The sequence below is a fragment of the Psammomys obesus genome, unplaced genomic scaffold (genome assembly GCF_907164565.1).
Source record: "Psammomys obesus unplaced genomic scaffold, mPsaObe1.curated_primary_1811, whole genome shotgun sequence".
Taxonomy (NCBI): domain Eukaryota; kingdom Metazoa; phylum Chordata; class Mammalia; order Rodentia; family Muridae; genus Psammomys; species Psammomys obesus.
The window spans coordinates 31,775,721-31,803,388 of record NW_026593286.1 but is presented as its reverse complement, the minus strand read 5'-3'; the positions used below and the strand labels follow the sequence as shown (position 1 = coordinate 31,803,388).

General features: G+C 42.0%; 2 protein-coding genes across 2 annotated transcripts in view; both read left to right on the top strand.

The window, feature by feature from the left end:
• Positions 1 to 15,771, top strand: part of Sgo2 (shugoshin 2) — a 24,279-nt gene extending 8,508 nt beyond the window's left edge. Inside the window, exons 5-8 of the mRNA XM_055616773.1 lie at positions 2,087 to 2,316; positions 3,583 to 6,147; positions 8,029 to 8,179; positions 15,618 to 15,771. Of these exons, the coding sequence (XP_055472748.1) occupies positions 2,087 to 2,316; positions 3,583 to 6,147; positions 8,029 to 8,179; positions 15,618 to 15,633 (2,962 nt within the window). The 3' untranslated portion in view covers positions 15,634 to 15,771. The remainder of the gene's footprint in view (positions 1 to 2,086; positions 2,317 to 3,582; positions 6,148 to 8,028; positions 8,180 to 15,617) is intronic.
• Positions 15,772 to 24,628: 8,857 nt separating this feature from the next.
• LOC129683922 (aldehyde oxidase 1) overlaps positions 24,629 to 27,668 on the top strand; it is a 65,528-nt gene continuing 62,488 nt past the window's right edge. The window contains exon 1 of the mRNA XM_055616931.1: positions 24,629 to 24,766. Coding sequence (XP_055472906.1) covers positions 24,725 to 24,766 — 42 coding nt within the window. The 5' untranslated portion in view covers positions 24,629 to 24,724. The remainder of the gene's footprint in view (positions 24,767 to 27,668) is intronic.

Below are 27,668 nucleotides of genomic sequence, written 5' to 3'. Positions count from 1 at the left end.
TGTGTGTGTGTGTGTGTGTGTGTGTGTGTGTGTGTGTGTGTGTGTGTATGTGTGCATGTAGATGCATGGTGCCACAGAACTTGTATAGAGTTTTTTTATGTCTTGTCTTTTTCTCCTTCCTTCCTTCCTTCCTTCCTTCCTTCCTTCCTTCCTTCCTTCCTCCCTTCCTCCCTTCCTTCCTCTTTTCTTTCCCTCATTTGCTTTACATCCCAGTTGTAGCTCCCTCCCTCCTCTCTTCCCGGTCCCACCCTCCTTACCTTTTTCCCTATTCCCCTCCCCTTCCCCTCAGAAAAGGGGAGCTCCTCCATCTACCCATCCCAGCATATCCTGTCATATCAGGACTGAGACATCCTCTACCACAGTATACTGGCAAGGCAGCCTGCTAGGGGAAATAATCTAAGAGCATGCAAAAGTCCCCTTGTCAGAGATAGCCCCACTCCCCTTACTAAGGCACCCACATGAAGACCAAGCTGTCCATCATGTACATGTGTAGGGTCCTAGGTCCAGTCCATACATGTCCTTGGTTAGTGTTTCAGTCTCTTCAACCCCCGCCCCTACACACACTCTATTGATCTTGTGAAGCTCCTGACACCTCCAAGTTTTTCCATCTTAACTCCCACTCTCCACAAGGCTCCCTGCGCTCCACCCAATGTTTGACTGTAAGTCTTAGCATATCTTTCCACCTGCTGCTGGGTGGAGCCTCAAAGGATAGCTATGCTAGGACAACTTTAATGGTTATTTCTTTGCTTCCACCGTGGGTTCTAGGGATTGAACCTAGATTCCTCAGACTTGCATGCAACCGCTTTTACCCAGTGTGCCAGCTCACTGGCCCTAAGCCTACAGTTTTGTTTTTGTTTGTTGTTTTATTTATTTATTTTTTTGTCAAAAACTTTTTGATAAGATTTCATTTCTTTTACTAAAAATTAGGGAAATTCAGATTTCCTATTTCTTTGTCAGGTTTTTAACTTTTATTTAAAGAGTTCATTTCTCATTTTTCAATTATCTAAAGAGTCAGTCATCTAAAGACTATTAAGGGCAGCTGATATTCACAATAAGACTGTCTCAGAAAAAGAAAATACAAATAAAAATAAGTTGCTTCGAGTTTCTTCATGAAGAGCTGTTGAATTAATCAAGTGCTTTTTCAAGTGTTGATGAAAAGATATTTATTAGTATAATGAATTTTGAATGTTTTTCTATTCCTAAGATGAAATACAATGATGGTCGATTACTGTTAGTGGGTGTATGTGTACGCATGATATGTGATGGTGCAAATGCACGGCATATGTGTGGAGATCAGAGAACAGCTTGGTGGAGTCTCTCTTTCTACATTCACATGGGTTCCAGGGATTGAACTCAGGTCATCAGGCTTTGCATGCAAATAATTTTACCTGCTGAACATGTCTCTCAATGATCTTTTTTTGAATAATAAACCGCCATTGCATTCCTTTTCTGTATCACAAAATTATTAATGTTGTTTTAAAGGTGTTTTGCATATGTGTTATAATGAATGTTATTCATATTTTCTTTTGTTGCAATTATTTTTCAAGTTTAGGTATTTCAGTTATGCTGACTGATAAAGTGTTCTCTTCTGTTTTCGGGAAGAGAAGCACAGAGTGGTATTTTTCTTTAAGAGCTTGAGAAAAGCTATCTAAGCCTATGGTTTTCAGACAGAGAGGTTTTAATAGTATCTTATTTCTTTTTTAAAATAGTTTTATTATTTTTAATTTTGTGTGTGTTTATAAGCATGTAGTGAGAGCAGATGTTCATGGAGACTAGAAACAGAGCTTTCTGGAGCTGAAGTGAAAAGTAGTTGTGAGCTGCCCAGTATGGGTAGTAGGAACCAAACTCTGGTCCTCACGAAGAGTTAAGTAGTATGTTCTCTAAATGCTAGCCATCTATCTCTCCAGCCCATATCCTATTTTTTTTATGTTTTTGCTTATCAAAATTTTACTTTTTCATCAAATAATTCTTTCATATTTTCTAAATGGTCAGATTATTGGCATAAGTATAATGATGTCTTTTCTTTTCTTTCTACATCATTTTTATAAAACACAGAATTTCTTATTTTATTTTTACTTGCCTTTAGGGTTCCATTAACTTCAGAAAATGATGATGACGATGAATGGAAAACAAAGTGTAACAACAGAATTGAATCAACGACATCACCTGATAGTACCACTTCCGTATCAAGACAGCTTCAACCTTTATCCTTATATCAGTGTAATTTGGAAGTATTACTTCCTAAGGAAGATCATCAGAAAACATGTGGTTCAGGTCGTTCAGAACATACGTCTAGTGTTGATGTACTTCCCAAAAGTAAGGTTGTTTTTAAAACTTATGTAGTTGTTCATTGGATTTTCTTGAGGGCAACAATGTCTAAAGAGTTAGAGTTAGGTATATCTCTTGTATTATAAATTTGTGCTTGCTAACTTCTGCCACTTAAAAATACTGGTGAAAATTTCAGCTTGAAGTAAATATCCTGACAAATGTCACATCCACAGGGACCTAACACTGTCTTGTTAGAAGAAATCTTCAGAAATACGCAGGACTAAGATTTCCTTTTTGCTTAGCTTGTGACTTGAAATACCATTAGTCTCCTTTCTATGGATATGAAAAGTGTGGGTCTAGATGTATGAAGTGACTTTTTCAAAATCATAACCAGTTAGTGATTATGATGGTTAGTTTTGCTTGTCAACTAACATAATCTAGAATCACCTGCAGAGAGAATCTCAATGAAAGAGTGTCTACACTAGGTTTGCCTGTAGGCATGTCTGTGGAGGATTGTCATGATTGTATTGAGTTGGGAAGACTTGCCTACTATGGGTGGTATCATTTCCTACGCAGGAGATCCTTAACTGCTTAAGAGTAGAGAAGGCAAACTGGGTATAAGCATGTGTCATTCAGTCTCTCATGACTACAGAAGTGGCTGTCTGATTCATGTTCCTGCCACGTTGACTTCCTTGCAACAGAGGACGGTAACCCAGAATTGTGACCCAGAGAAATTCTCCCTTAAGATGCTCTTGTTTGTATGTTATCAGAGCAACAGAAATGAAACTGTTGATAGTGTTCATGAGCCTGAGGAATAAATTTAATAAAAAAAACATGATGACACTTCTATTTACATGGTCTTCCTAATTGGTAATCCTGTGCTGTAGTCTATGGTGCTTATATATTTGTTAAATATTTTTCAAACTAGAATACAGAAACAGTTAAGCATAGTGATTTTCCTTTACACAGACACAGGTAGCCTCTGTACCAGGGTTGCTGCTATTATTTGAGTTCATTGGTCTCCTTCAGCTGTAGAAGTAGTAATTAATGGCTCCGTTGTTGGATATGCCCATTCTAATCTTGGGGTGGGGTGGGGGGTGAATGAAGGCTCAGTAGTATGCATTTTCCATGGATTCAGATGTAAGATGTGACATGTGAATACTCCTGTTGTTCTAATTTTTATCAGCCTGAATTCTGAATAATATAAGGATCTGAGAAGAACAGATTGTCAAAAATCTTCTCTGTGAATCAGCTAAGTTTCTGCTTTGTTTACTGTAGCTTATCACTTATTTTTATCATTTTTTTATTTTGTAGAGAACCATTACCACTCAGATCAAAGTCCTAAGAGTTCTCTGAGTGAAATGAAAACTGCCCCATCTCCCAACTCCAGAAGTGAAAAAATGTCACTTAATAATGTGACTCAGAGGAAGAAGCGTGGATCTTCTACTGCAGACATTTTGTGTGTGACAGACTTAGATCACCAACAGAGTTTAAGCCTAGGATCAAATTGGAATGCGGTAAATGACTGCACTAATGAGACCAGTAATAAAATGCAAAGAAATACACAGTGTTTTCCTCACTTAACTTCTGCTGAGACTGCCAGTGACCCTAATGCAAAGTACATGGAGCAAGTACAGAACTCTGATGAGTTTCAGTTGCAGAAAACTCTCTATGAAGATGCTGACATGGATTTAACTGCCAGCGAAGTAAGCAAAATCATTACAATTTCAAAAAGCAATAAAAAACAAAATAAAAAAAAGGCACATTGTGGAAATGAGGCTTTCAGAAAAGTGAAAGATCCAAGCTCTGATAAGAAAAAAGAAAGATCAAAGAGAAAATGTAAAGGCAGTTCAGAAGAGGGTGCTGAGGAAAAGATTGAAAACAGACCAGAAAGAGGTTCTGTTGTTCCAGATGGCAGAGGGGATTCAGAAGACCCAAACTGTATCTCCAATACTGAACAGCCACCTCAGGGAAACCTGCTGAAGAAAACCCTCCAGAGCAGCATGGACCAGGAGAATACACAAACTAAAAAAAGGAAGCAAACACACCCGACAGATGAGCAACAGAAAACATACCAATTTTCCCAGGGGTCAATCGGTTTCCTTCTTGATAACAAATTTGATTTGTGTCAGAACACCCTACATTGTAATTTAAGTAAGCCTTCTCGGAAGACATTTATAATTAATAAGTCAGAAAAAGATAACTTACTTCCGAACCAAAAAGTTGAAGATGGGGTTTCTGAAAACTTAGAAGTTGCAAATGAATTTCATGTAGCTGATCTTTCCACAAAAGATAATGAAAATATATGTGACTATGAGACCCAGACTGTGTCGGACTTGAAAAAGTATGTCGATGCCCAGCAAAATCAATCAAAAACAAATAAGACTAAGCAGAAAATAAATCGGAGGACAAGAATAATTTCTACAGTGAGCCAAATACATGAGGATAGTGATAAAGAAAAAGGCACCTTTCCATTCCCAACCCAATTGAATGAAGAGACCACCAGTGGAATCCTAGAAGCTTCAAAAGAATTTGAAACACCTCTTCTTTTCACGAGAGACGATGGAAACTTATGTAAGACCCAGAATGTTCTGGATTTGCACAAGCAGGTCACTAGGATGATCCCTGCTCAGAATGATTCCCAAATTAGCAAAATCCCTAAACTGAAGGTGAATCGCAAGACAGAAGTCATTTCTGGAATGAATTGCTGTAGTAATGATGAAGGTGTTCACTGTTCAGAAAAGGATGAGTCTTTCTTATTACAAAAGGATAAAGACACCCCTGGAACCTTAAAAGACTTAAGCGAGTTTGAAATGCCTGCCCTCTGTAACAAGGACAGTGCAGAGTTGTGTGACCTTACGACTCAAACGCTCCTGGGATTGAGAAAGCATGACCATGAGATGCAACCTGCTTGTCACAATGATTCAAAAGTAGATAAGAAGCGTACACAAAAGGTACATCGAAAGACAGAAATAATTTCTAAAATTAACCAAATACATGACAATGATGGAGGAAGTGTACATGACCCGTTAAATAAGAAGCTCGGTCAGAAGGTCAATATATCAGAACTCATTTCTCAAATGAACGAAGTATATGAGAATACTAATGAAGATGTGAATGGCTCTAAACAAGATCCTCAGGATGTTGTTAGGAGTTGCTATGATGGGGAAATCAGCAGTAAGAAGAAGGAAGATTGTGTTCCAATTCCAAATCCATGCATACTAGTTAAAAAACAAAGATTACCCTGTAAAGCAGAGAAAGTTTTGACAAGCAGTAAGAACAGATGTAATTTGCAGTTAACCGACTCTTTACAGGTGTCTGTCGCCTTGGAATCTGGCTTAAAACACGGGACTAATGAAGCAGATTTTGGTCCTGGAGAACGGACTAACCTGCCAAAGAAGCAGAAACAAAGCACTGTGAATACACTGGGAGATGCCCTTTCTGTGGGGGTGGTAAAAGAAGGAAGCCACCCAGCCAAAGCAGTGAGCAAACTAACATCTAAATCAAAGAAAAGAAAGACCCTTCTAGATCTTTCTTCAGATACCCATGGGGCAGTGGAGATCACACTCAACACCGACTCCCAACAGACTGATAAAGAAAACTATCTGGAGAATGAGAAAATTACCAACAGTAAGCCAGACTTTCACACAAAGGTGTTGAAACCTGCACCTCAGATATGTTCATCTAATATGAAGTCTTCCTTGGACAGTAAGTGTGAAAGTTCTGCACCTTTGAGTCTATCTTCTCGTGAAAACCTCACAGTAGAAGAAAATTCTTCCATGGAGAGTGCATGCATCTTTCAAGTAAGTGATGGCGCTCACGAAAAGAAAAAGGAAGGCACCCGCAGACGCTGCACCGGAACTCAGAAGTCAGGAGGAGGTAGGCCAGAGTTTGAGAGTTGTAATTTTTTTACTTAACTAGGCGTTTTTGTGAAATTTTTAAAATAGTATGATATCATCTATAGAAACAGAAGAAAGGAAAGTTTGTGCATTGAGAAAGTAACATTATCTTGGGCATTTGAAATCTAAAACCTGATTTAGCCTTTACTACAGTTATCAGCTTTAGGCAGGTAAGGCCTCTCTATATGTGTTTGTTGGAACTTAAATGTTTTAAATGCATATATAGGGAATTATAATGAATTTATTCTACGGAAGACAAGTATTAAAAGAGTGGGGTTCTGTCCAGCAGCATATATTTTGTCTGATCAGATACATGTAAAGGTTAAAAGGTACACTACGTGGTAAATCTTTGAAAAGCAGACATTAAGCAAGGGTGTATAGTGAAAAATTTTGACTAGAGGAAACTGCAAAGATATCAAGTAGGTAGCATTTTACCTAATGGGTAGGTAATATTTTTAGCATTAGTGTTTACTTTTATGTAACTCTGATTATTAAAATAATAGTTATTGTGAATAATCAATTAAAATCGGAAGAAAACCCACATCTTTGTCCGCTTCATGGTGACTTCGGCACACCGAGTAACCAGATGTGTATATGTTGAATGAGTAAACAGGCACTGGTTTAGGTTTATGAAGAGCTTATGTGATTTCAGAGCTAAAACATTGTATGCCTTTTTACTGCTGTTCTGGCTAGTTTTATGCCAGCTCCACACAAGTTAAAGTCAGTTGGGGTGAAGAAGTGTGAATTGAGAAAATGCCTCCTGTAGGCAAAGCTGTACTACATTTTTTCTTTTTTCTCTTTTTTTAAATTATTATTATTATCATTTATTATAATTTATTCAATTTGTATCCCAGCTGTGGCCCCCTCCCTCATCTTCTCCCAATCCCACCCTCCCTCCCTCTTCTCCTCCCATGCCCCTCCCCTAGTCTGCTGATAGGGGAGGTCCTCCTCCTCTTCCATCTGATCCTAGCCTATCCGGTCTCATCAGGACTGGTTGCATTGTCTTCCTCCGTGGCCTGGCAAGGCTGCACCCCCCAGGGCGTGGTGATCTGAGAGCCAGCCACTGAGTTCATGCCAGAGACAGTGCCTGCTCCCCTTACTAGCGTACCCACTTGGAGACTGAGTCTACAGGCTACATCTGAGCCAGGGTTTTAGGTCCTATCCATGCATGGTCCTTGGTTGGGGTGTCATTCTCTTCAGGGCCCTCAGTGCTCAGTTTTGTTATTTTTGTTTGTTTGTTTGTTTGTTTGTTTGTTTGTTTGTTTTGGCTCTGTTGATCTTCTTTTGGAGCTTCTGTCCCTTCTAGGTCTTTCTCTCTCCCCCTTCTTCCATAAGATTCCATGCATTCTGCCCAAAGTTTGGCTATGAGTCTCAGCCTCTGCTTCGATACCACGATCAGTAGAGTCTTTCAGAGGTCCTCTGTGGTAGGCTCCTGTCCTTTGTGGGAAGGCCCAGCCCATGGTGAGTGGTGCCACCCCTGGGCTGGTGGTCCTGGATTCTATAAGACAGCAGGCTGAGCAAGCCATGGGGAACAAGTGAGTAAGCAGCACCCTCCATGGCCTCCCCATCAGCTCCTGCCCCCAGGTTCCTGCCCTGATTGCCTTCAGTGAAGGACTGGACTTTGGAACTGAGTGAAATAAACCCTTTCTTCTCCAACTTGCTTGTGAACATGGTCTTTATCACAGCAATGAAAACCCTAAGTTTGTACTTTCCATTTTAGTTCCTTTTTCTTTCAAAATTGAATTTTTTTAAGTTTTAAATTTTGATCTCTTTGATTGGTGAACTGTATTTATTTACCTCATATTTATTTCCATATCTTTACATACAGTTTTACAGTATTTGTGAAAATTCTCTTTTTTAGGTAGCAGAACATCCCAGGTCTTGGTGGGTACCAGTTTCGTTTCCTGTAACACTGATAATCCTGGGAATGAATCAGAAGGGCCGTCTTCACACCTGATGAGAAGTAAAAGACAGTGTGCCCCTCTCAGCCTGAAAGAGCCAAACCTCGTAAGGCAAGTGCTGCTGTGTGCTTTTGAGGAGTATTTTACCTGGACTGGGATCTGAGCACTCTTGAATATCACTGTATCATATTAACATGGTACACAGTATGAGCTTGGTAGAGATAAAATCAAAATGAACCTTTGTTTTCCTCCTTTTTGCTCTGGTTTTCAATTAGTTTAGTTTCATTTAAGTTCTATTTTCCTGCTGTCATTTTAAAAACTTTAACTGGTAGCTATAAATTTTTAAGTTTGTTGAATACAATCTACCAACTACTGTTTTCATAGCTATTACCCACATTTATTTCCTGTGTTGCTCCCTAGAAGTCAGTATGTTTTTTTATTTTCTTTAACTGCAGATACATACTAGCGAAGAAAGACTAGCCCTCTCCCGCTTTACCCATTCCTCAGGATCATTAATTATCAACATTGTGCTGTATTTGAGTCAGCAGATCTCTTAAAACTGTTGTACTTTTAAAACAGATCTCAAATACGGAGTGGTTTCATTCATAAAACACTTCTATATGTGTCTCTAAAGAATATGGTTTTTCACCATTTCTGTGCAATCAGTTAGTGTGTTTGGGTGTTACCCGAAAGGTTGGTGGTTCGAGCCCAACCAGGGATGGTAGTAGCTCTTAGGCTTTTAGTATATTTCTTAATAAACAGTTGCCTGTGGAATAGGTAACTGGAAAATTCACATTCCTACATCCTACTCCAAATTCCCGAAACCCACAGTCAACCCAAGCTTATGCATGATACAGGCCTCATCTTGCCTGTCACAGGTTGTTTATGGCCTGGCCTCTGGCAAGAGGGGAAAAAAAAAGGCTGCCAGCTATACAGCTCCAGCCTCGGCCCATCATCCAGTCAAACTTTCCTGTTACTGAGCACTGTCCTATGGTTAATAAAAAAAAACAATTTTTTTTAATTATGATTTTTCTGGGGCTGGAGAGATAGTTTAATCAGTAAAGTGCTTGAACCAGCATGATGACCTAAGTTCAGACCCCGTAAGTCACGTAAAAGCCAGGCATAGCAGCATGCACCTTTAATCTTAATTCCAGAAAGATAGAGACAGCAGTATCCCTGGAGCTTGCTGGCCAACCAGGCTAACCAAATCTCAGCATTCCACTTTAGCAAGAGACCCTGTCTCAAAGAGAATCAACTGAGCAAGACACCTTGACATTGACATCAGGCCTCTATACACACATGCACGCACACCCATTTCTTAGCAAAGTTTACCACGTTAGGATTAGGCAGGATTGGAGTTACAGCTCAGGGTATAGCTTGCCCTGCATGCATAAGGCTCTAATTCACAAAACTATCAATAAATTCTTATTGTCTTCTAATAACTAGTCAAATTTCCTTAATTGCCATAAAAACGCCCCAGTGACTATTTACATTGTTTTATTCAAAAGCTTTAATGTTCTTAAGCTTAAGTCAAGTAGCCTACCACGTAAAATCAGATCATACTATATACAAATATTTTCTGTAAGCTAGAAAGATTTATCCCAAAATGTCCCTTGCATTATTTAGATGTTTGTTCCTTTTATAAAATTCTAATGGTTTTGACAGGCATTTTCAAACAGTAATCAGCAAGTGGCAGTACTACAAGGGAAGGCCAATGAGGAAAGAAAGGACCAAGGGCTTTTAATAACATAGCTTTTTTTGAGGTATAGAATGTACTGTTTATAGAATATATCTTTTGGGGGGACATGCTATACATTTCACCCATTTTAAAGTGCACAAAGTCATATCTGGATATGGACTACAAGGCATTTCTCAATAGACAAGCCCTTGCCTGCTATATACAAGACCCCGGATTCAGTCCCAAACATCACCCAAGAAAAACCTCTCACAAATATATACAGCCATTCTCACAACCAACTTTAGAATGTTTTTTTGTTTTTTTTTTTTTTTAACCAAAGAAAGAAATCCTGTATTCCTCATATCTTCTAGCTGGAAAGTTCGCCATTCCTCTCCTTCCTAGTTGTAGATATCTTTATTTGAGACATTTCCTAAGAGCATAAGCACATCTAGTCAATGGGACTTCCGTATTTCATTAGTGCAGCGTTTCCTGGGTTTGTCCGTGTGGTAGATGTACACGTATTCATTCATTTCTCTGTTAACCAGCATTCTACTGCACGAATAGACCACAGTTTTGCTTATCCATTTATTGTGATTGTAACTGACTATTGTTTTTTTCATTTCTCTTCCCACTTGTTTCTGCTATTATGAATAATGTTGGTCTGAAAGTTCATGTGAACATGTTTTCGTTTCTCTTGGAGCTTACACTCAGGACTGGAATTGTCTAAGGTGCTGAGCTGTTTTACATTGTTACCCACCGTATTAGCATCCAGTTTCTTTTTACTGTCATCACTTGTTTGGCCTCTTTATAAAGTCGTATCTTATTATGTACCGTAATAATAAGATACATGGTTGACCATCTTTTCATGTACTTACTGGCCATATGTGTACCACTAATGGCTGTTTTCTGCGTTAGAGTACTAGTCAGAGCTCTGTGTCATGTTTAGCTCTTGCTTCTCTTTGACCTCATCACACCTGTGTGGGTTCCCGCCCTTCTTTTCTCTGATGATACTTTGAAGATTCCAGGTCAGTTATTTTGTAGAATATTTACAAATTGAGATTTGGGGATTTTTTTTTTTTTTTACCTTTTTTTCTTTTCCATGCTCACACTGGTAATGCATTTTTTTAATGAATTCCACATGAAGGATGCATTATGTTAGTCTGTTTCATTACCCTGATAAGGCTAATCTTCATCTCTTGACTGCAGTGATATCTACTGGGCTTCTGCAATGTGAAAATTTTATCTTTTCTTTAAGGATTGGGGGAGATACTTTGAGTCTATACATCATGTTCCTCAAAATTTTGCTTAGTGATTTTAGTATTTATTGGTAGATTTTGCTTAAAACCAGTACCAGTGTGATGTGTGAGACCATTACTGGACTTTCTGTTCTACTGTTCTGTGAGGAAATACTGTCTTCTTTCTTTCTTTTTTTTTTTTTTTAAGATTTTATTTATTATCGTGTATGAGTGCTTTATTTGCATATACACCTGCATGCCAGAAGAGGGTGTCAGATCACATTATAGGTGGTTGTGAGCCACCCTGTGTTTGCTGGGAATTGAACTCAGGACCTCTGGAAGAGCAGACAGTGCTCTTAACTGCTGAGCCATCTCTCCAGCCCTGCCTTTTCTTTCTTAACATTGACACAGTGATGTTAACTAATAGCCCCATATTATATTCTAGTTGAAAATCCAGTATTGCCCACCTTTACTTCGTTATTCAAGTGACTCCACCTTTGGTCTTCGGAGCCCCTTCAGAATAGCTTCTGAGTTCCTTTAACAAGACATCAAATTGTTTTGACCATTTCATTACTTTCTGGCACCACAGATGTTCCAGGTTCATCATAATGCTTTCCTTGCCCTGACCCTGGAATCAGACACTTCTTAGGAATTCTGATTTCCTTGATTGCAAAATTGTGTTTAGCAACCAGAATCTGTGTCCCATGTATGCTTATGGCTGATGTTATGTAGTATTACCTGTCTATTCCTACACAGTATTGCCATAAATCTGGTAGCTTAAAAAACAGCACCCTTTTATTTATTATTTTTCAGAATGTAGGCATAGCTTAATTAGTGTTTAGCTTAAGGTCTCATAATCCTGCAATCATGGTGCCAGGGAGGTGGTTCTTATCTGGAGGCTCTCCTTACAGACACTATTGGTAGAATTTCCTTGTGAGGGTAGAAGAGGACTTTAGCATCTTGATATTGGCCGTAGACTGTTTCACCTCCTTGCCACATGGGCCTTCTTCTCTCCCAGCAAGGCCACTTGCTAAAAGTTATCTATGGAGAGAATCTGTAGCAAAACCCTCTAGCGAGATAGTGGGATTTTGTTTTGTTTTCTTTTTTTTTTTCTCCATTAATTAATTAATTAATTAATTTACATCTTGTTTGCAGCTCCCCCTTTCTTTTCCCCCTCACACACCCCTTCCCCCTGTTCTCCTCTCCTTCTCCTCAGAGAAGGGGTGTTTGCCCATGGGCACATTAAGTCTCAGCTGGACTAGGCACATCCTCTCCAACTGAGGCCAGACAAGGCAGCCCAGTTAGGGGAACGGGATCCAAAGGGAGGCGTCAGAGTCAGAGAGGCCCGCCTGCTCCAGTTGTTAGGGAGCCCATATGAAGACCAAGCTGCACATCTGCTACATCTGCGCAGGGGTCCCTAGGACCAGTCTGTGTATGCTTTCTGGCTGGTGGTTCAGTCTCTGTGAGCCCCCATGGGCCCAGGTTAGTTGACTCTGTAGGTCTTGTGGTGTCCTTGACCCTTCCAGCTCCCTCAATCTTCCACAAGACTCCCCGAGCTTTGTCTAAAGTTTGGCTGTGGGTCTCTGCCTCTGTTTCCATCAGCTGCTGGATGAGGCCTCTCAAAGGAGTTAAGCTAAGCTCAAAATAGTGGTTTATAATGAAGTGTCTTCCTTATAGACAGGGAGATGGCCTCTCATCCTGTCACTTTATTAGTTAGACACAAATCACTGATCCTGCCCATCATCAACTGGAAGGACTTGTGAAGGTAAAAGTGCCAGTAGACAGGGATTGTGGTTCGTGTCCTTTGTAGTCTATATACCACAGGGATTGTGTTTGGGTCCCCTCACAGAGAGCATTAGCAAGTATGTGGATGTATATTATCCCACCATTATGTGCAAAACTTTTCCTGGGGGACACAACACACACATCTACTCACACCTGATAGGAAACCCACAAAGAACAAAGTCCATCTTAATAAGGACCAGTGAGTTCTATTAGGGTTGCTTACAGGAATATGGATGAGGGATTACTTATAGGAGCAGAAGTAGCTCAAAGACAACCATTACCAAAGCCCACCCTAACATGGGTGACAGCTAACAAAAGCTGGAAAACCTGGAGCACACTGCTCAGCTTACAGGCAGCACGACAGGTTGAAGAGTGTCCTTTCTAGGTGCCTCAGTTGGTCTAAACCTCTTTCAGGTAGCTCAGCTAGTTTCTGCTTCTTACAGGCAGCTGGTCTGATCCCAGAGTCTTCTTTTTAGATAAGCTTGGCTTATTTAAAAGTACTCTGAAGCTCAGCCTTCTCCATCTGAGGGGGACTCTCAGCTTTTATTGCTTACTCTAGAGAATCTGTTCAGTTTCAGGGACTTCCTGAAGTTATTGTGAGCTATTTACCTTCCTCTTAAGAAGCTTCCCACAGGCTAGAATGTTTTAATCTTGAAGAAAACTGTTACATAGTACCCACATAGACATACACTTTTTTATTTTTATATGTAGTGTGTATAATAAAATTGTGATATATTAGAGTTGACCTGATACCTCTAGTTTTAATTTAATATCGCAGGGTTCACTTTAGCATTCCCTTTTGCTTGGTTTTAATTTCTCAGTGAGAATCCTAGTTTTCATTATCTGAAAATATTTACTTGTTTGTTCAACTCTAATGCATAATTTCAGAATTATTATCCTATATCCCCATTAAAACCGCTTTTACCACCTAGATTTACATATAATTCTTTCTGCCATAGATTAGATGGTTTCATGATCTGGTAAAGTTCAGTCATTACTGTTTCTCTTGATTGTAGCAATGTGCATTTTCACCAGCACTGTGTTAGAGCATACCCCAAAACCTTAACACATTATTGTTTTTAATTTTTTTAATTAAATTTAAATTAAATTTAATTTAATTTAATTTTTTTAATTATTTTAAATTTGTGCCAGTGGTAGGTTAGAAATGCTATCTCAACACTGTTGCATTTTGGGGGTTAATATCCCCAGGTTGACTCTATCCTTTTCTTATTTTTTTCCCAGCCTGGTCTTCTTATCCTAAGAGTGCTGCAGTGAAATCTGTGTGTTGTTGTGTCCCCATGTGTCTGTCTTTTCTATGCAGTATGTTGCAGAAATATAATTGCTCTATGAGTTGATATTTAAAAATCACAATTATATATTCACTATGGATTGTGAATCCTACTGTTAAAATGTCTTCATAGTCAATGCTTTGCAACTTAAAAGATAAAGTTTTGTTTTTTTTTGTTTGTTTGTTTGTTTTTAAATAGCTGTGTTTCATCTTCCTTTTGACTCCTTAGCCCTCGGGTGTGGGAGTTCTACCTGAAATGGACATACCTGAGGTATTCTGTTTCTAAACCAAAACTAAAGAAGAAAGTGACTGCTGGGTTGTTATCATCCAGTGTTTGTACTGAAAGTATAGTGATTTTTGTTAAAAAAAAATTTTTTTTTCAATTCCAATTACTCAAAATGGTGCTGTCATTGGCTCCAGAGCTGAGTTACAGCTCTCCAGTTAGCCTTTCCTGCCTTCCCAGTTTGAGACTGAAAACACTCAACCTGGAGAATAAGACTTCATACATGTGTATGTGCGTGCACACAGTGCAGAGAAGACAGTCAGCGCCACCCATAGCACTAGGTACTAGGAGGATGGTTCAGCCCTCCTCCCGAGAAAACAACAATGGCGAGAGACGTGCTGAGAAACAAAGTAAACTGGGTATGCCTCTTAGCTAATGTGAATGTTAAAAGGGGCTCAGAGAGAGGCAAGCAGGAGCCCAAAGAGGTAAGTGGACCAGAAGCTTGCCTGAAAGTGGGTGTGCAGCAGGGGCAGCCTGACTTAGCCTCTCATCGGAGGTCGAGGGGCAGAGTGAGCATCCTAGGACTTGGCTGAAATAAAGGGTGGTGCGGAGCCATTCAGTAAAGTTGAACTATCCTCTCCATAGAGAATCAACCTAGAAACAGCTTCCCAGTGCCCTTCCCAGCCCTGGAGAGAAGTCTCGTCCCGAACATAGGAAACAACAGATATTCTCAGAGTTTATATAAAACCAAGTCCTTACTCAGATTTCAGCTGGAATCTGGAAAGTGTAAAGACTTGAGAATGGAGTATAAGAAACCCTTTTGTGTAAGAAGCAAAGAAAGTAAATCTTCTCTGGAGGAAAACACCTTCATCTCAAGCGCATGCATTTCCCTCAGCTCCACTTCTGAGGGACATGAATAGCTAGCTCACAGAAAACAAAACAAGTGACAACAAACCTTGACCCAAGTGTGAGTGCTGGGGGTCCCAGCAAAATGACTGGTGCAGCAGTGTGGAGTACAAATGAGTGGCTGTGGCTTCGGCTTAGGAGAGGCTTGAAGATGACTAAGATGTTGAATGAAAACAGCGACTCCTAGAGAAGCACCCACAGCGTGATTTCACTGAGCTAAGAGGCCTCATGTAGGTAAAGCAAATACCAGGAGTGCAGTGACAGGTGCTAGAAACTAAAGTGAAAAGCTTGTACTCTCACGCCTCGCTCATGCGACAAAGCTGTGTTTAAGGGAACTGGTTACTGGAAAGGATTATTTTCTTCTGAGTTCTTCACAGGAAAAAAATTAGCCTGGAATTATTGTTGCTAATCTTGCTTTTTCTTTTCTTTTGTAGCAAGATGAGAAGGTGAAATAGATATGGATCCAAGTTTTTCTGAGTTCTCAGAGCACACACACCTGGGAAAGAAACGAACTGGGACCAAGACATAAAACAAAGGATTCTGTTTTGGGTTTTTACATGAAGAAGTATTTTGTTACCCTCCTCCTCCTCCTCCTCCTTCTAATTCTTCTTCTTTTTTTTTTTTTTTTTGGCCTTTCCTGGATTATTGCTTTGTCTATTCTTATATATGTGCATAAAATAGTTACATTTTAAATAATAAACTTTTTCTAAAACATGAATTTTTTAAAAACATCAGTCATCACTAACTTAACTTAAATTTCTACCGAGTATCATTTAACCAAGCAAGTATTTTTTAACCAAATAAAATCTATTTATATACCAGAATATCTTTTCCTATTGAGCGATTCAGTTATGTGAAGATCAAAGAGGGTTTGAAACCATCTCCTGTCCTAGCCTGTTTCCATTTCCTCTTGCCATCCTGCCTCTTTTAGAAAGGCAGGCAGCAGCCTCTTTATCAGTTCATGTGATAAAAGACTGAAGACTGAAGCATCGATTAACCATCATGGTTAATGTCATCATCTCTGCAGACTCTAGGATCACGTAGGAGACGAACTCGGGACATGTGGGTGGCTTCTAGACAATGATGGTGGGAAGAGCAGCAGGCATCCCCCAGACTGGGGCCATATGTGAACGAAGAGGAGAAAGCTAGCTGAACACCCACATTGATCTCCGTTGCCTGACTGGTGAGACGTGACCGGCCACCTCACATTTCTGCTGCCATCCTTCTCTACCATGGTGGGTTTACTCCTTCAAACTGTAAACTGAAATAAACACTTACTTCCCTTAAGTTACTGTTTACCTGGTATTTCTCTCTGCAACCAGTGAAGTAGCTTAAATTTTTTTTTAAATATGTGTGTGATTTTTTATGTGAATGAATACCATGGGGACATCAGGATGCTACCTGGGTAGCTAAGAGAGCCACTGAAGCTCGAGTTACAGGCCATTGTGAACTATCAATTGTGAGTGGTGGGAACCAAACTCAGGTCCTCTTAACCACTGAGCCATCTTGTCAGTCCTAGCTAGGTAAAGATGGTTGTACTTTCTTAGTATCCTGCCTTCTCACTTAAATTTAGATTTATTTTAAATTATGTGGGTGTAAGTACTGATGAATGCAGGAGCCTGAGGCGTCCAGAAGAGTGCACTGGACCGTCTAGAGCTAGAGTTATAAGAGGATGTGAGCCATCTGACCTGGCTGCTAGAAACTGAGCTTGGGTCCTCCCTAAGAACGTGAGCTGAGCTGGCAAGCTCTTTTTCACTTTATTTTTTTTAAATTAATTTTTAATTTAATTAATTTTTTTAATTTTAATTTAATTAATACAAGGGTAGTCCTGCTTGTGTCTGAGACCCCTACACAGTTCACCAGTCACACAACTCGGCAGGCTTTATGTGACTGAGGCCTAACACTTTCAGGCACCATCTCTGGGTAATGAAGGGACGGACCCACTAATGTGCTCATGAGCACTTGTGGTAGTCCTTGAGATGTCCTAGGATGGCAGGACTGAGACACTATTTATTGCAGAACAAGGCATAGAATCCTTCCTGTCATTGAGGTTGTCATCTCTGCTGCTAACACGCGAGAGCCCCACCCTGCCTGTGCAGCGTTGGAGGCCTTATTACAGTAGCATTCATTTTACCCTGTGGAGAGGGTTGCCTCCCGGCAGTCTGTTCGTTCTCCAGGAATACTGTTTAAGACCTTTGACCTGGAATTTCTCTGGCAGTATATTTTTATTTCTTTTTTTCCCTGCCCTGTGAGATTTTCTTTTATTTCTCTCTCCCACGCAAATTACTTTGTATTTCATAGCCAGTTTTTTCTTTTAGTATTGGTAGAATTTGTTCACACTAAAAAGAATGTTTTCAGATTATAAAAGTACCTATGGTTTCAAATTTTCTTACATTTAATTCTTAAAAAGTTGATACAAATTTCAGACTGGTATAGAGACTATTGTATGGTGTGAAGTATACATGTAATATTTTACTATTTCTCAAGTGATTCATTGATTTAAGAGCCCATGTCAATTTACCGACCTGAAAGGCTACTTTTTAGTGTTGCGTTTGCATGTGTCTGTTGATTTTCCTGTCTTCTGTTCACTTAGGTATCATGACTAAATCTCTTTAGAATTTCAATGTTTTCCTCATGTTTTAGACATCTTTTAATAAATTTACTATTAGGCACTTTTCCTTTTGGGTGGGTGGGGGGGTTGGCCTGAACAAGGCTTGCTCTTTGGTCCTCCTAAATTACTGTTTGCATGTATGGAGACTACTGATTTTTGTATGTTGGTTAATAAACCCTGTTATGGCTTATAACAGTATCTTCCAGACATTCTGACACCCCCCCCCCTTTATTTTTAATTCTACGACCAGTGTAAGTTCATTGCTCAAAAGCCATGAATGAGTTGGTGAGAAAGAAATCAATTTTTGCTCAAAGTCAGAAACTTTGGGGAGATGGTAGAACAATAGCATTCATCTCTCGAAACAAAGACCTTCGTTGGGAGCTCAGCTTTACACGTAGGGGCAGAGGGCAGGATGGGAAAGGAGCAGAGAGGCCCTATATTCTGGACATACTTCACCATCCTGGCTATGTGTTTTCTCTTTGCCAGAAAATCTAGATAAAGCAACTAAATTTCATCTCTTAGGCCAGTCCCTATATTCTTTAAATAATATATTGGAGGATTTTGTTTGTTTGTTTACCACTAATAACTAAATAACTAATAACCTGCTAGAACACCTTAAAGGTAGAAAGAGGGGTGATCTGTGGTTGGTTGTCCCCCGAGGCAGCTGGATAAAACAATGGTGGGAACGTGTGACGGTGTGGTAGTGCTGGGCTATCTAATGTTTATTATTAGCCCTAAGACTATCATGGCGGCATTATTTAACCCACTATCACAAATAACAAGACATGGCCACCTGTCAGATTTAGAATTGCCTCATTTACCTTGGGCCAGGCAGATATTTCACTTTCAGTCTCAACGTCTTCATCCATCTCCCAGCCCCCAGCCAAGGCCATCCACCTCAATCCTCAGCTGGACTACCTTTCAGCCATAACCCCAGGGTACTTGCTTATATTCTCCATCTGGGCCTTTTCACAACATTCTTGGAGGCCTTCCTCAGCCCACATGGTGTTTTCTCCAGGTTAACCCATCCTGGCATCCTCCTTCCTCTCTTCCTGGCTGTCTTTCCCTTGATTCCACCTGGGATTCTCCAAAGCCAGGGAACCTTAGCCACGCCTACCCCCTTCTGCCCTGCCCTGGTATAGGCTGTTTAATTAGCCAATCAGCTGTAATGACTTAGGCAGGTTTACACACAGGGCCAGTAATTAGCATCAGACCAACCTCCAACATAGTAAAAAAAGTTAATTTATCTCAAATAGGAGGCCTGCAGATTAGGGTCCTGTGACCCACTTTCCAACTAGACCCACCTCCCAAAATAGGGCTACCACCTGCGGGGAGCCAAATATTGAAAACATAACCCTATGGAGAGTGTTCGCATTCAGACGATTATAGGTAACACCTTTCACTGCAAGTTAATCATTTCACCTGAAATTAACAAGACTGGCAAATGCTTGGCCCTAAGTTTGATGTATCTAAAGATCAGATATCATGGACTTTTTAAATCTAGACAAAAGTTATTGATTAGTGAACTTGAGAGCCTTTTCTCAGGAATAGTTAACCTTGCGGTTAGCCAGGGAGAAATAACAAAAGACACAGTTTTAAAACATTAGGCAGCTTTATCTAGTGCTAAGCCGTATGACCTCCAAAATTAATGATTCTTAAAGTCAAAGCAAATGAAGCTGATTACAATTCTTCAGCCATTCATAGATTTTTCTTATCTGATCTTGTCTGTTTCCCCAAAGTGTTTGCTGGCTGTGGAAATAGCATCTTTGTCTTGTTCCTAAGTTCTATGAGAATGCCTCTCTGAAGAAGATGGTTGCTTTATGGCCAGGAAATTGAACTATTATTGCAGCATAAACTATTACTATTGGAGTGGTTTTTGAAAACCCAGTTGGTACCGACTTTGTCAGGTGCTGCTTGGCACTGGTAGAAGTCAGATTAGCACCCAACCAAGAGATGAAATCTGTAATCAGTGTTTGCTGTAGTCTAAAGAACTGAGAAAGCAAGGGGGAGGGGAGCCTGGCGTACCACAGAAGAGACTCCAGGAAGCACCCATACCCCACCTCTGAGGTGGGACACGTGGAGAAAGGGTGGAATTATGAGACTCCATGCCTTACAACACAAGTGCCCGGTCTCTCTTGTTGCTGGTTTCCCAGAGTGGGTGTGATGGCACTGGTCTGCCGATGTGGGGCTAGCAGTGCTTCAGGAGTCAGGTGCTGCCAAGGAGACTTTGTGTGTCTCCACCACCCAGAGCAATAATGGCACATCTTTCCTGTTGCCTTCCATGCTTCCCATTTGCTTTTAACACCCTATGTTGCTGGAGACTAAAAGGGAGGAAGAGGGGAAGAGAGGAAGCTGATTTGCAAAGTCCTGGCCTTAAGGCAAAGTAGAGAAGTATGGATTGGAGTCTGAATAACATTAATAGCACAAAAATCAGTCCAAGATGATTCTTCGATTCATTGATATGAAAACATCCATGGATTTTTTTAATTGATCTATTATTACAATTTATTCACTCTGTATCCCAGCTGTAGCCCCGTCCATCATCTCCTCCCAGTCCCACCCTCCTTCCCTCTTCTTCCCCTATGCCCCTTCCCTAGTCCACTGATAGGGGAGGTCCTCCTCCCAGTCTGTCTGACCCTAGCCTATCAGGTCTCATCAGGACTGGCTGCATCCTCTTCTTCTCGGGCCTGGCAAGGCTGTACTGTCCGCCACCCCAGAAGGAGGTGCTCAAAGAGCCGGCCACTGAGTCCATCATGGATTTGTTAATACTGAAACCTGTTGTTTTGCGCTTTGTTTGAAAGAGGCTATTTGCCTGCAAATTTCATGAGTTCCTTGTTTTTACTGGCTAGGTAATATTCCATTGCGTAAATGTACAGTGTTTTTTTTTTTTTATCTATTCTTTGGTTGAGGGATACCTGGGTTGTTTCCAGTTTCTGGCTATTATGAATAAAGCTGCTGTGAACATGGTTGAGCAAATGTCCTTGTTGTATAGTGGAACATCTTTTGGGTATATGCCCAGGAGTGGTGTATCTGCATCTTGAGGTATGGCTATTCCAGTTTTCTGAGAAAGCACCAGATTGATATCCAGAGAGGTACAAGTTTGCACTCCCACCAGCAATGGAGGAGGGTTCTCCTTTCTCCACATCCTCGCTAGCATGTGTTGACACTTGAGTTTAAGATCTTAACCATTCTGATTGGCGTAAGGTGGAATCTCAGTGTTGTTTTACAAAAGTGAAAACCCCAACTGTTCTATTTTACCAATAAATACTCAGGAGCCAGATGCTGGGGTGAAAACCTGCTAGCTCAGAGAGGCAGAGAAAGTACCCGGCTGACCTTCCTTAGCTCAGGTCCAGATGGAAAAAAACCCAGAACGCTCACTAGCTTAACTGACAGCCCAGGAGGAAAAGGCCAAAAAACCCAAGGCCAAAGGCTTGCTAGCTCAAAGCCCAAAAAGCCGGGAGGCTGAGGAGCTGAAGCCAAAACTAAAGCCAGAGCTGAAGCTAAAAGCTCTTTTTCTCCACACTGTTTTAAATACCCTTCAACTCAAAGTACCTCCTACTCTTTAATCCCTGTCAACTGGTTTCTTGTTCTGCCTCTTGCCCTAGGGTTAACTTTATTAAATTCTGCGTACATAAAACTCTCAGATTAAAGGTGTGTGCTAGGGCTGGGTGAACCATGCCATAATCACCTGTTTACAATGAAAAGTTCTTGGGTTAAAGGTGTGTGATAGGGCTCAGCTACACCAAACAAACAAACAACAACAACAACAACAAAACCAGGGTTTTTACAGTTCACAGTGGCATCAAATATCCTGCAACATCTCTGAAAAACACACAGTATATACTCACTTTTAAGCGGATTTTAGCCATATAGTACAGGACAGACATACTACAATGCACAGACCCCAAGAAGATAAGTACAATGGGTATCTTAGGCTTCCTGTGGGCCTACGAGTTACGGGAGTAGGGATATCTCTGCCTGCTTTTTGATCATTTCCCCCTGATGGGACTTCCCTACCAGGGCACAGGGGAGGAAGAGGAACTCAGTCCTCATGTGAACAGATGAGCTGGGGTGTCTGGGTAGGAGGCTCCCCTATTCTCATGAATAGGGGAGAGTGGATATGAGAGGGAGGGTGGGACTAGGAGGAGAAGAGGGAGGGGCCTATGACCAAGATGTAAATTGAATTAATTTTAAAAATGAAAAAAAAAAAAAAAAAAAAAAAAGGCCATCAGCCTATACCTAGGCTTGGTTGGAATTTGCTGGCTTCAAATGCATGATGCCCCTGCCTTGGCTTCCAGGGGCTGCAGTCACAAGTGTGAACACCATGCCTGGTAAACTCCACTTTTTAATGCTTGTCAGCCATCATCTCAACTGTCACTTTACACTTTCCTATGTTATACCAAGACTGAAATTTTCTTTGACAACCGACTTCATTTTAACTCCTGTCAACAGGGGGTGCTAGAGGAGAAAAGTACAGCAAGGGGAAAGGCCTTTCACTTGCTCCTTCCTAATTACACTTTTACTCAGTTTCACCCTAGTAGGGGCATTTTGCCCACAATGCCAGTTGGTTCCAGCTGCCAGCTGGCTTCAGCACTCAGCATCAGCTGAATGCTCACGGTGTCTGGAGCTGTCCCGGCACTCTCTTTAGACAACTCATGTCTTGCCCCGGAAAGGCCCTCTCCTGGGGTGTTGCCAAAGAGCGCGCAGTGCCCTCCCTCGGAGGTCTCCCATATATCAAGTTTTGCTAATCCAACCCTTCCCTTGTTACCTTCCCTTTGTCTCTAGTGTGTTGCTAGAAGCGTGCGAAAAGACGCTCATAGGAAAGATTCTAACACTATCCAGCAGTTTTACATACGCATTTGCTATTTGTTTCTGTGATCCCACTTTTGAGGAACTATATCAAAAATTCTCTTAGACACATGTCAGGATGCCATGGTACATAATAACAAAAAAAAAAGAGGAGCAAAAACATCCTATCCCACCACCACAACAAAAATCTAAGCAACTGCCGTCGAGGCAGGCTATCAAAAAACCCTCGAGATGAGAGTATCTTCTCACTAAGTTTGCAGGAGAGCAAGGGATAACTGGCACTGGAAAGATTTTCAGTTTGCATGTTCAGTAGAACCTGCTGCATGGATAAAAAGACTTGTAAAGTCTTAAACTTCCACTGGTTTTTATTGGTACTGTAATAGTGATGCTCTTGTTTTTAAATAGATCTATGGACAAAATAAAGCAAATAGCTGATTTTCTTATTTTATGTGTATGAATGTTTTGCCTGTGTGTGCATGTGTGTGTATGCTTCTGCGTGTATTTATTTGTGTATAGGTGTGTGTGTGTGTGTGTGTGTGTGTGAGAGAGAGAGAGAGAGAGAGATGTGTGCCTAGGTTCCTGGCCCATCCGAAGAAGGAAATCAGATTCCCTGGAGCTGGAGTTATGGAAGACTGTGGGTACTGGGAATTGAACTCTGGTCTTAACCACTGAGCCATCTCTCCAGTTTCTAGTTTAAGACTTTAGAATCAAGGTTGCTGGTGTCAGGGAAATGATACAATTCTAGATTTTATTCTGTTCACTATTGCTGTAGCAGAATGCCTCAAACTGAACAGCTCATAAAGAAAGCAGGTTTGTTCTAGTCCATAGTTCTGGAAGCTCTTCATCTCTGAGCCAGCTCCCCAGCCCGTGTCAAACATGAAGTATTTTTCAAAAAAGAATGTTTGGCAGGTGTGGAGGCGGAGGCAGAAGCTGATGTGTGTCAGTCCAAGGCCAGTAAATTTCAAACTAGCCATAGCCATATAGTGAGACTCTGCCACAATCAGTAAGTAAATAATAAATGAAGAAGAAGAAGAATGGAATGTGTGTGCACATGCTTTCTGTCTACTGCATTTAGGGTGATGCACTGCATTTGGCATGGCAGGAGAAGAGGGAAGGCCAGAGGGACCAAGTGGGCTACAGCTGGGATACAAAGTGAATAAACTGTAATAATTTTTTAAAAATATAAAAAAGGAAAATAAATAAATAAATGAAAACAAAACACTTCATTTGTAATTTGCTTTAAGACACCCAGGAAGCCAGGAGGTGTTAACCGCTTTCCTCTAAGCTTGTGGCGCTGTGGGGACTATTCTCTTCTATGTACAAACTGGGAAATTTTCACAATGAAATGTTGCGTGGCTGGGAATAGTGGCACACACCTTTAATCCCAGCGCTCAGGAGTCGGGTTCAGGTGGAGATCTGTGACTTAGAGGCCAGCCTGGTCTATAGAGACAGTTCTCAGACACCCAGGCCTTACTCGTTAGAAATCCTATGGGGCGCAGGGGGCGGAGGATATGGAGGAAGGAAGAAGAAAATGTTGTGTTTGCATGACTAAAATAATCTAGGGAGGTATACTAAGTGAAAGGACATCTGAAAAATAATTTGGTCTCAGTTGAGACTTGCCGAATTTTATAATGCAGATTCTAAAATGTAAAGAGAGGCAAAATGTTAACATTCTGGGCGTATTGAGATAAGTATTTCCCAAGTAAATAAATAAGAGTGCTGAGTACATCCAGCACTCTCAGGATGTAACTCAGCAAAAGAACCAGCCTCCCTTGACCCTAAACAAGGAAACAATTCAAATGGACTGGGAGCCAATTCCAATAAGCAAGCCTTGGCACCGGATACCACAGCAATGACTCAGCAATGTCCTGGCTGCAGAGCTGCGAGATCAGGAACCTGTCAGTCCCTTTTGATTCCAAAGTTAATGATTTCTGTGTGTCCCCTGCGCTGGCACACCCGATAGGGTCAGGAAAGTTTTCCTGCATTGGCTCTTCCAGGACTTTCTGGGAGGGTGGAGGCCTTGGGGCTCGGGCAAGCCCCGCCCAGCTTCCTCAGGCTACTTATTTTCTCTGAAGGCTTGCGCTACTTGAGACCTGCTCGGGACTGGGACCTCGGGGCGTCATGGACTCGCAGCAGCTGCTCTTCTTCGTGAACGGCCGGAAGGTGAGCGCCCGCAGGCTGCCCGGGCAGGGCGGGTAGACCCCTGCATCAGTTCCAGTCCCTTTCCGAGCCTGCACCCCGCTTTCCCGCTTTGGCATGGCATGCCTTTGAATCACTACCTGTGCATGCAAGACTAGGGGCACGAGAGACTGATGCATAATTGCCCAGGAGTTCCCTCCTTTCCCAACAGGGAGCATCCAGATTTTCCCTCCCCAGCCCTTCATTTCTCAGCTCCTCCGGCTGAGCAACACCCAGCATTGATGGCACCACAGAGATGATTCAAGCTGTCCCGTGATTTGACGTTGTGACTTGGTAGGGTCAGACAAGTTCCTGGCACAGCATAGCTTGCCAGAACCAGGCGCTAGGGCTCCTTGCTGAAGTGGCATTTTGTTTTGAGTGTGTTCTTTGGCAATGAAGACCTTTATGGCTGCCCCAGGCAAGGCCTATGACTTGGAGACAACAGAGCCCCTGGGCATCCTTTAAGGCAAAGATCTGAGCAGTGGCCCTGCTTATTTGGAGAGCTCTCAGTATAAACTGATAGCACTTTGAGGCGGACATGGAGTTGACAGTGGCAGTGCGGCTCAGTTCAGATCCACCTATGGTCCCTGCATCTGGCTAGGGGCAGCCAGAGCCCTTACGCTGGCTGGCACTGGCTGATCCTCAGGAAGCCAAGGATGATTTAACAGGCCTTTCGTGTATGAGGCCTGTTCTGAGGCCATGAGGTGATTCACACAATGTTTTGTAATGTGTTTTCTTGAAGAACAGGGTCTCCCCAGTTATAGCACCCATGAGGGTCCCACAGGACCACCATGAAGGTGAGCTAGGAGAATGAGGTGAAACGGTTGCCCCGCTCCTTCATATTTACTTTTGCATGAAAGAATAAGCACGAGTGTCCCATCCTTATTAAACAAACAGGAAATCCATTACAGGTCTGCGGATCACTATGCATAAGGAGTAATCATGAATATTCAATGCGTGTTTTCATTACCAGCCTAACATATGCTAAACTGTGTTTGGACCTTCCGGAGACAGCACCGCACAGAAATGATGAGGCCCCTGCCGGTGTGGCGCTGACTCTGCTGGGGAAACAGCCAGTGTGCACATCAATAACCGGAGAGAGTGCGGTGTCAGGCAGTGGCATGAAGAGAGATTGAGATGAGCAGGAGCTGATGGGGTGGATTCAGGGGACACTGGAGCGGTGTCTGGGATAAAGTAGGACCCAGTCAAACATACATATGGGGAAAGGACAGATAAGTCCTGGGGCAGGATAACGCGTCCATGCTCTGAGAACAGGTTGTTAGCGCTGGAGTGGAGCTTTCTAGGTGATGCTGAGTTTCCAGTGAGCCTGAGGTCGCTGTCTCCTGCTCCATCTCCCTCCTCTGCTTCCAAACAGGAGGGTTTGTAGCAAGTAGCGCCACTTTATGCTCTACTGATTTTTAAAATAAATGAGCCCGCTCTTATCTGAAGGCTCGTTTTATCTCTCTTAGTCCCGCTGCGGGCATTGCTTGGCCTCCAGGTGCCTTGGACCTGCTCCTGGGATCAAATGTTCTGTGATCATTTTGTAAAGTAGGCTCTAGAAATGCTGGTTTAATTTGCAAACTTATCCACCCCTCCCCTGCCAAACAACAACAAAAATCATGTCAGCTTTCCCCACCCTTATCGTTCCTCCCAAGTTTAGTGAAGCATGTGTTTCGACACTGGTGAGCAAGCCTCGTTGCTACATGGATAGAAGCAGAGAGTGAGGGGCTGTTCGGAGAAACATGAGAAGCCCCTGGAGAGACTGGCCCTGTGAAAAGCTAGACTTGTGTGACTCAGGTCTGCCTTTGCAAGGACTCCTCCGGAAGACCTTCAGGAGACCTGCTGACCAGCACAGCAGGCCTCTGGCTTTTGCTTTTCTAGAGGAACCTTGAATGCTAAAGGAAATGAAAGTTAAAAGTCCAGTGCACTGCTCACAGGAGATGAGCTGGCAAGATGTGAGGGGGACATTTATGTATCAAAGACATGTTGCCAAAGAGTTTAAAGTTCTTAAACACAGGGACTCTGGTATTAATTCACCCACTCTTTCTGGTTCCTCTCTGGGTGGAGGAGAGGGTCATTTAAACAGCTGCCTGGCCATCTGGGGAATCTCCAGATGGCACGCAGATGATAATTTAGCAGATGATAATTTAGCGTCATCCCTCCTGCAGGCTGGGCTTGCAGGTGGCAGAGGGGAGGCTTGGGACAGCTGTCGTAACTGTGAAGGTTCCAGGTGATGCAGGCTCGTGGCAGTGGTGACTGCGCAGCAGAGAACACTCAGAGCATCCTTGTCAGACATTCAAGGAGCAGAGCTCGGAGACACTGGGTGGAGGGAGAGAATAAGGCTGTGAGTGGGTTGGGGAAAAGAGGGAAGAGAGTAGCTCAGTGAACTAACAACGGAGTTTGTCTGCGATCCAAACTCAGGCAGTGGCTGGTACAGGTGTGCCTCTCATGTGGCTGTGTGTCCACGAGAGGCATGCGGCAGTGGCGTGTATGCCTTCTTCTTCCTTCCCAGAGGGGCAAGGTACCGAACCTGGAGAAAGACAGTTGGGGTTTATATCACTGTGTGAAACAAGACACGCTTCCATCTGTGGCGTGAACGCCAAAGGAATCTCCAGTGCGTGGGGCATGAAGGCAGAAGAGGGGACCAGCTGGGGAACCACAGTGGGAGTGGGGGGAGATGAGCAGCAGCAAAGTACAATTGCCACAGATCCATGACTTCATGGGCCGACTGAAAACATGTTTACGTTTTATTTTCCGTGTTTGAGTGTTTTGCCGGCATGTATGTCTGTGCAACACAGTGTGTGCTTAAAGCATTCGTTTTAAATTTTAATCAAAATAGAGAAAAGAGGATTCAGGTGCCAGCCATCGTGTTTCAGTTCCTGACTTT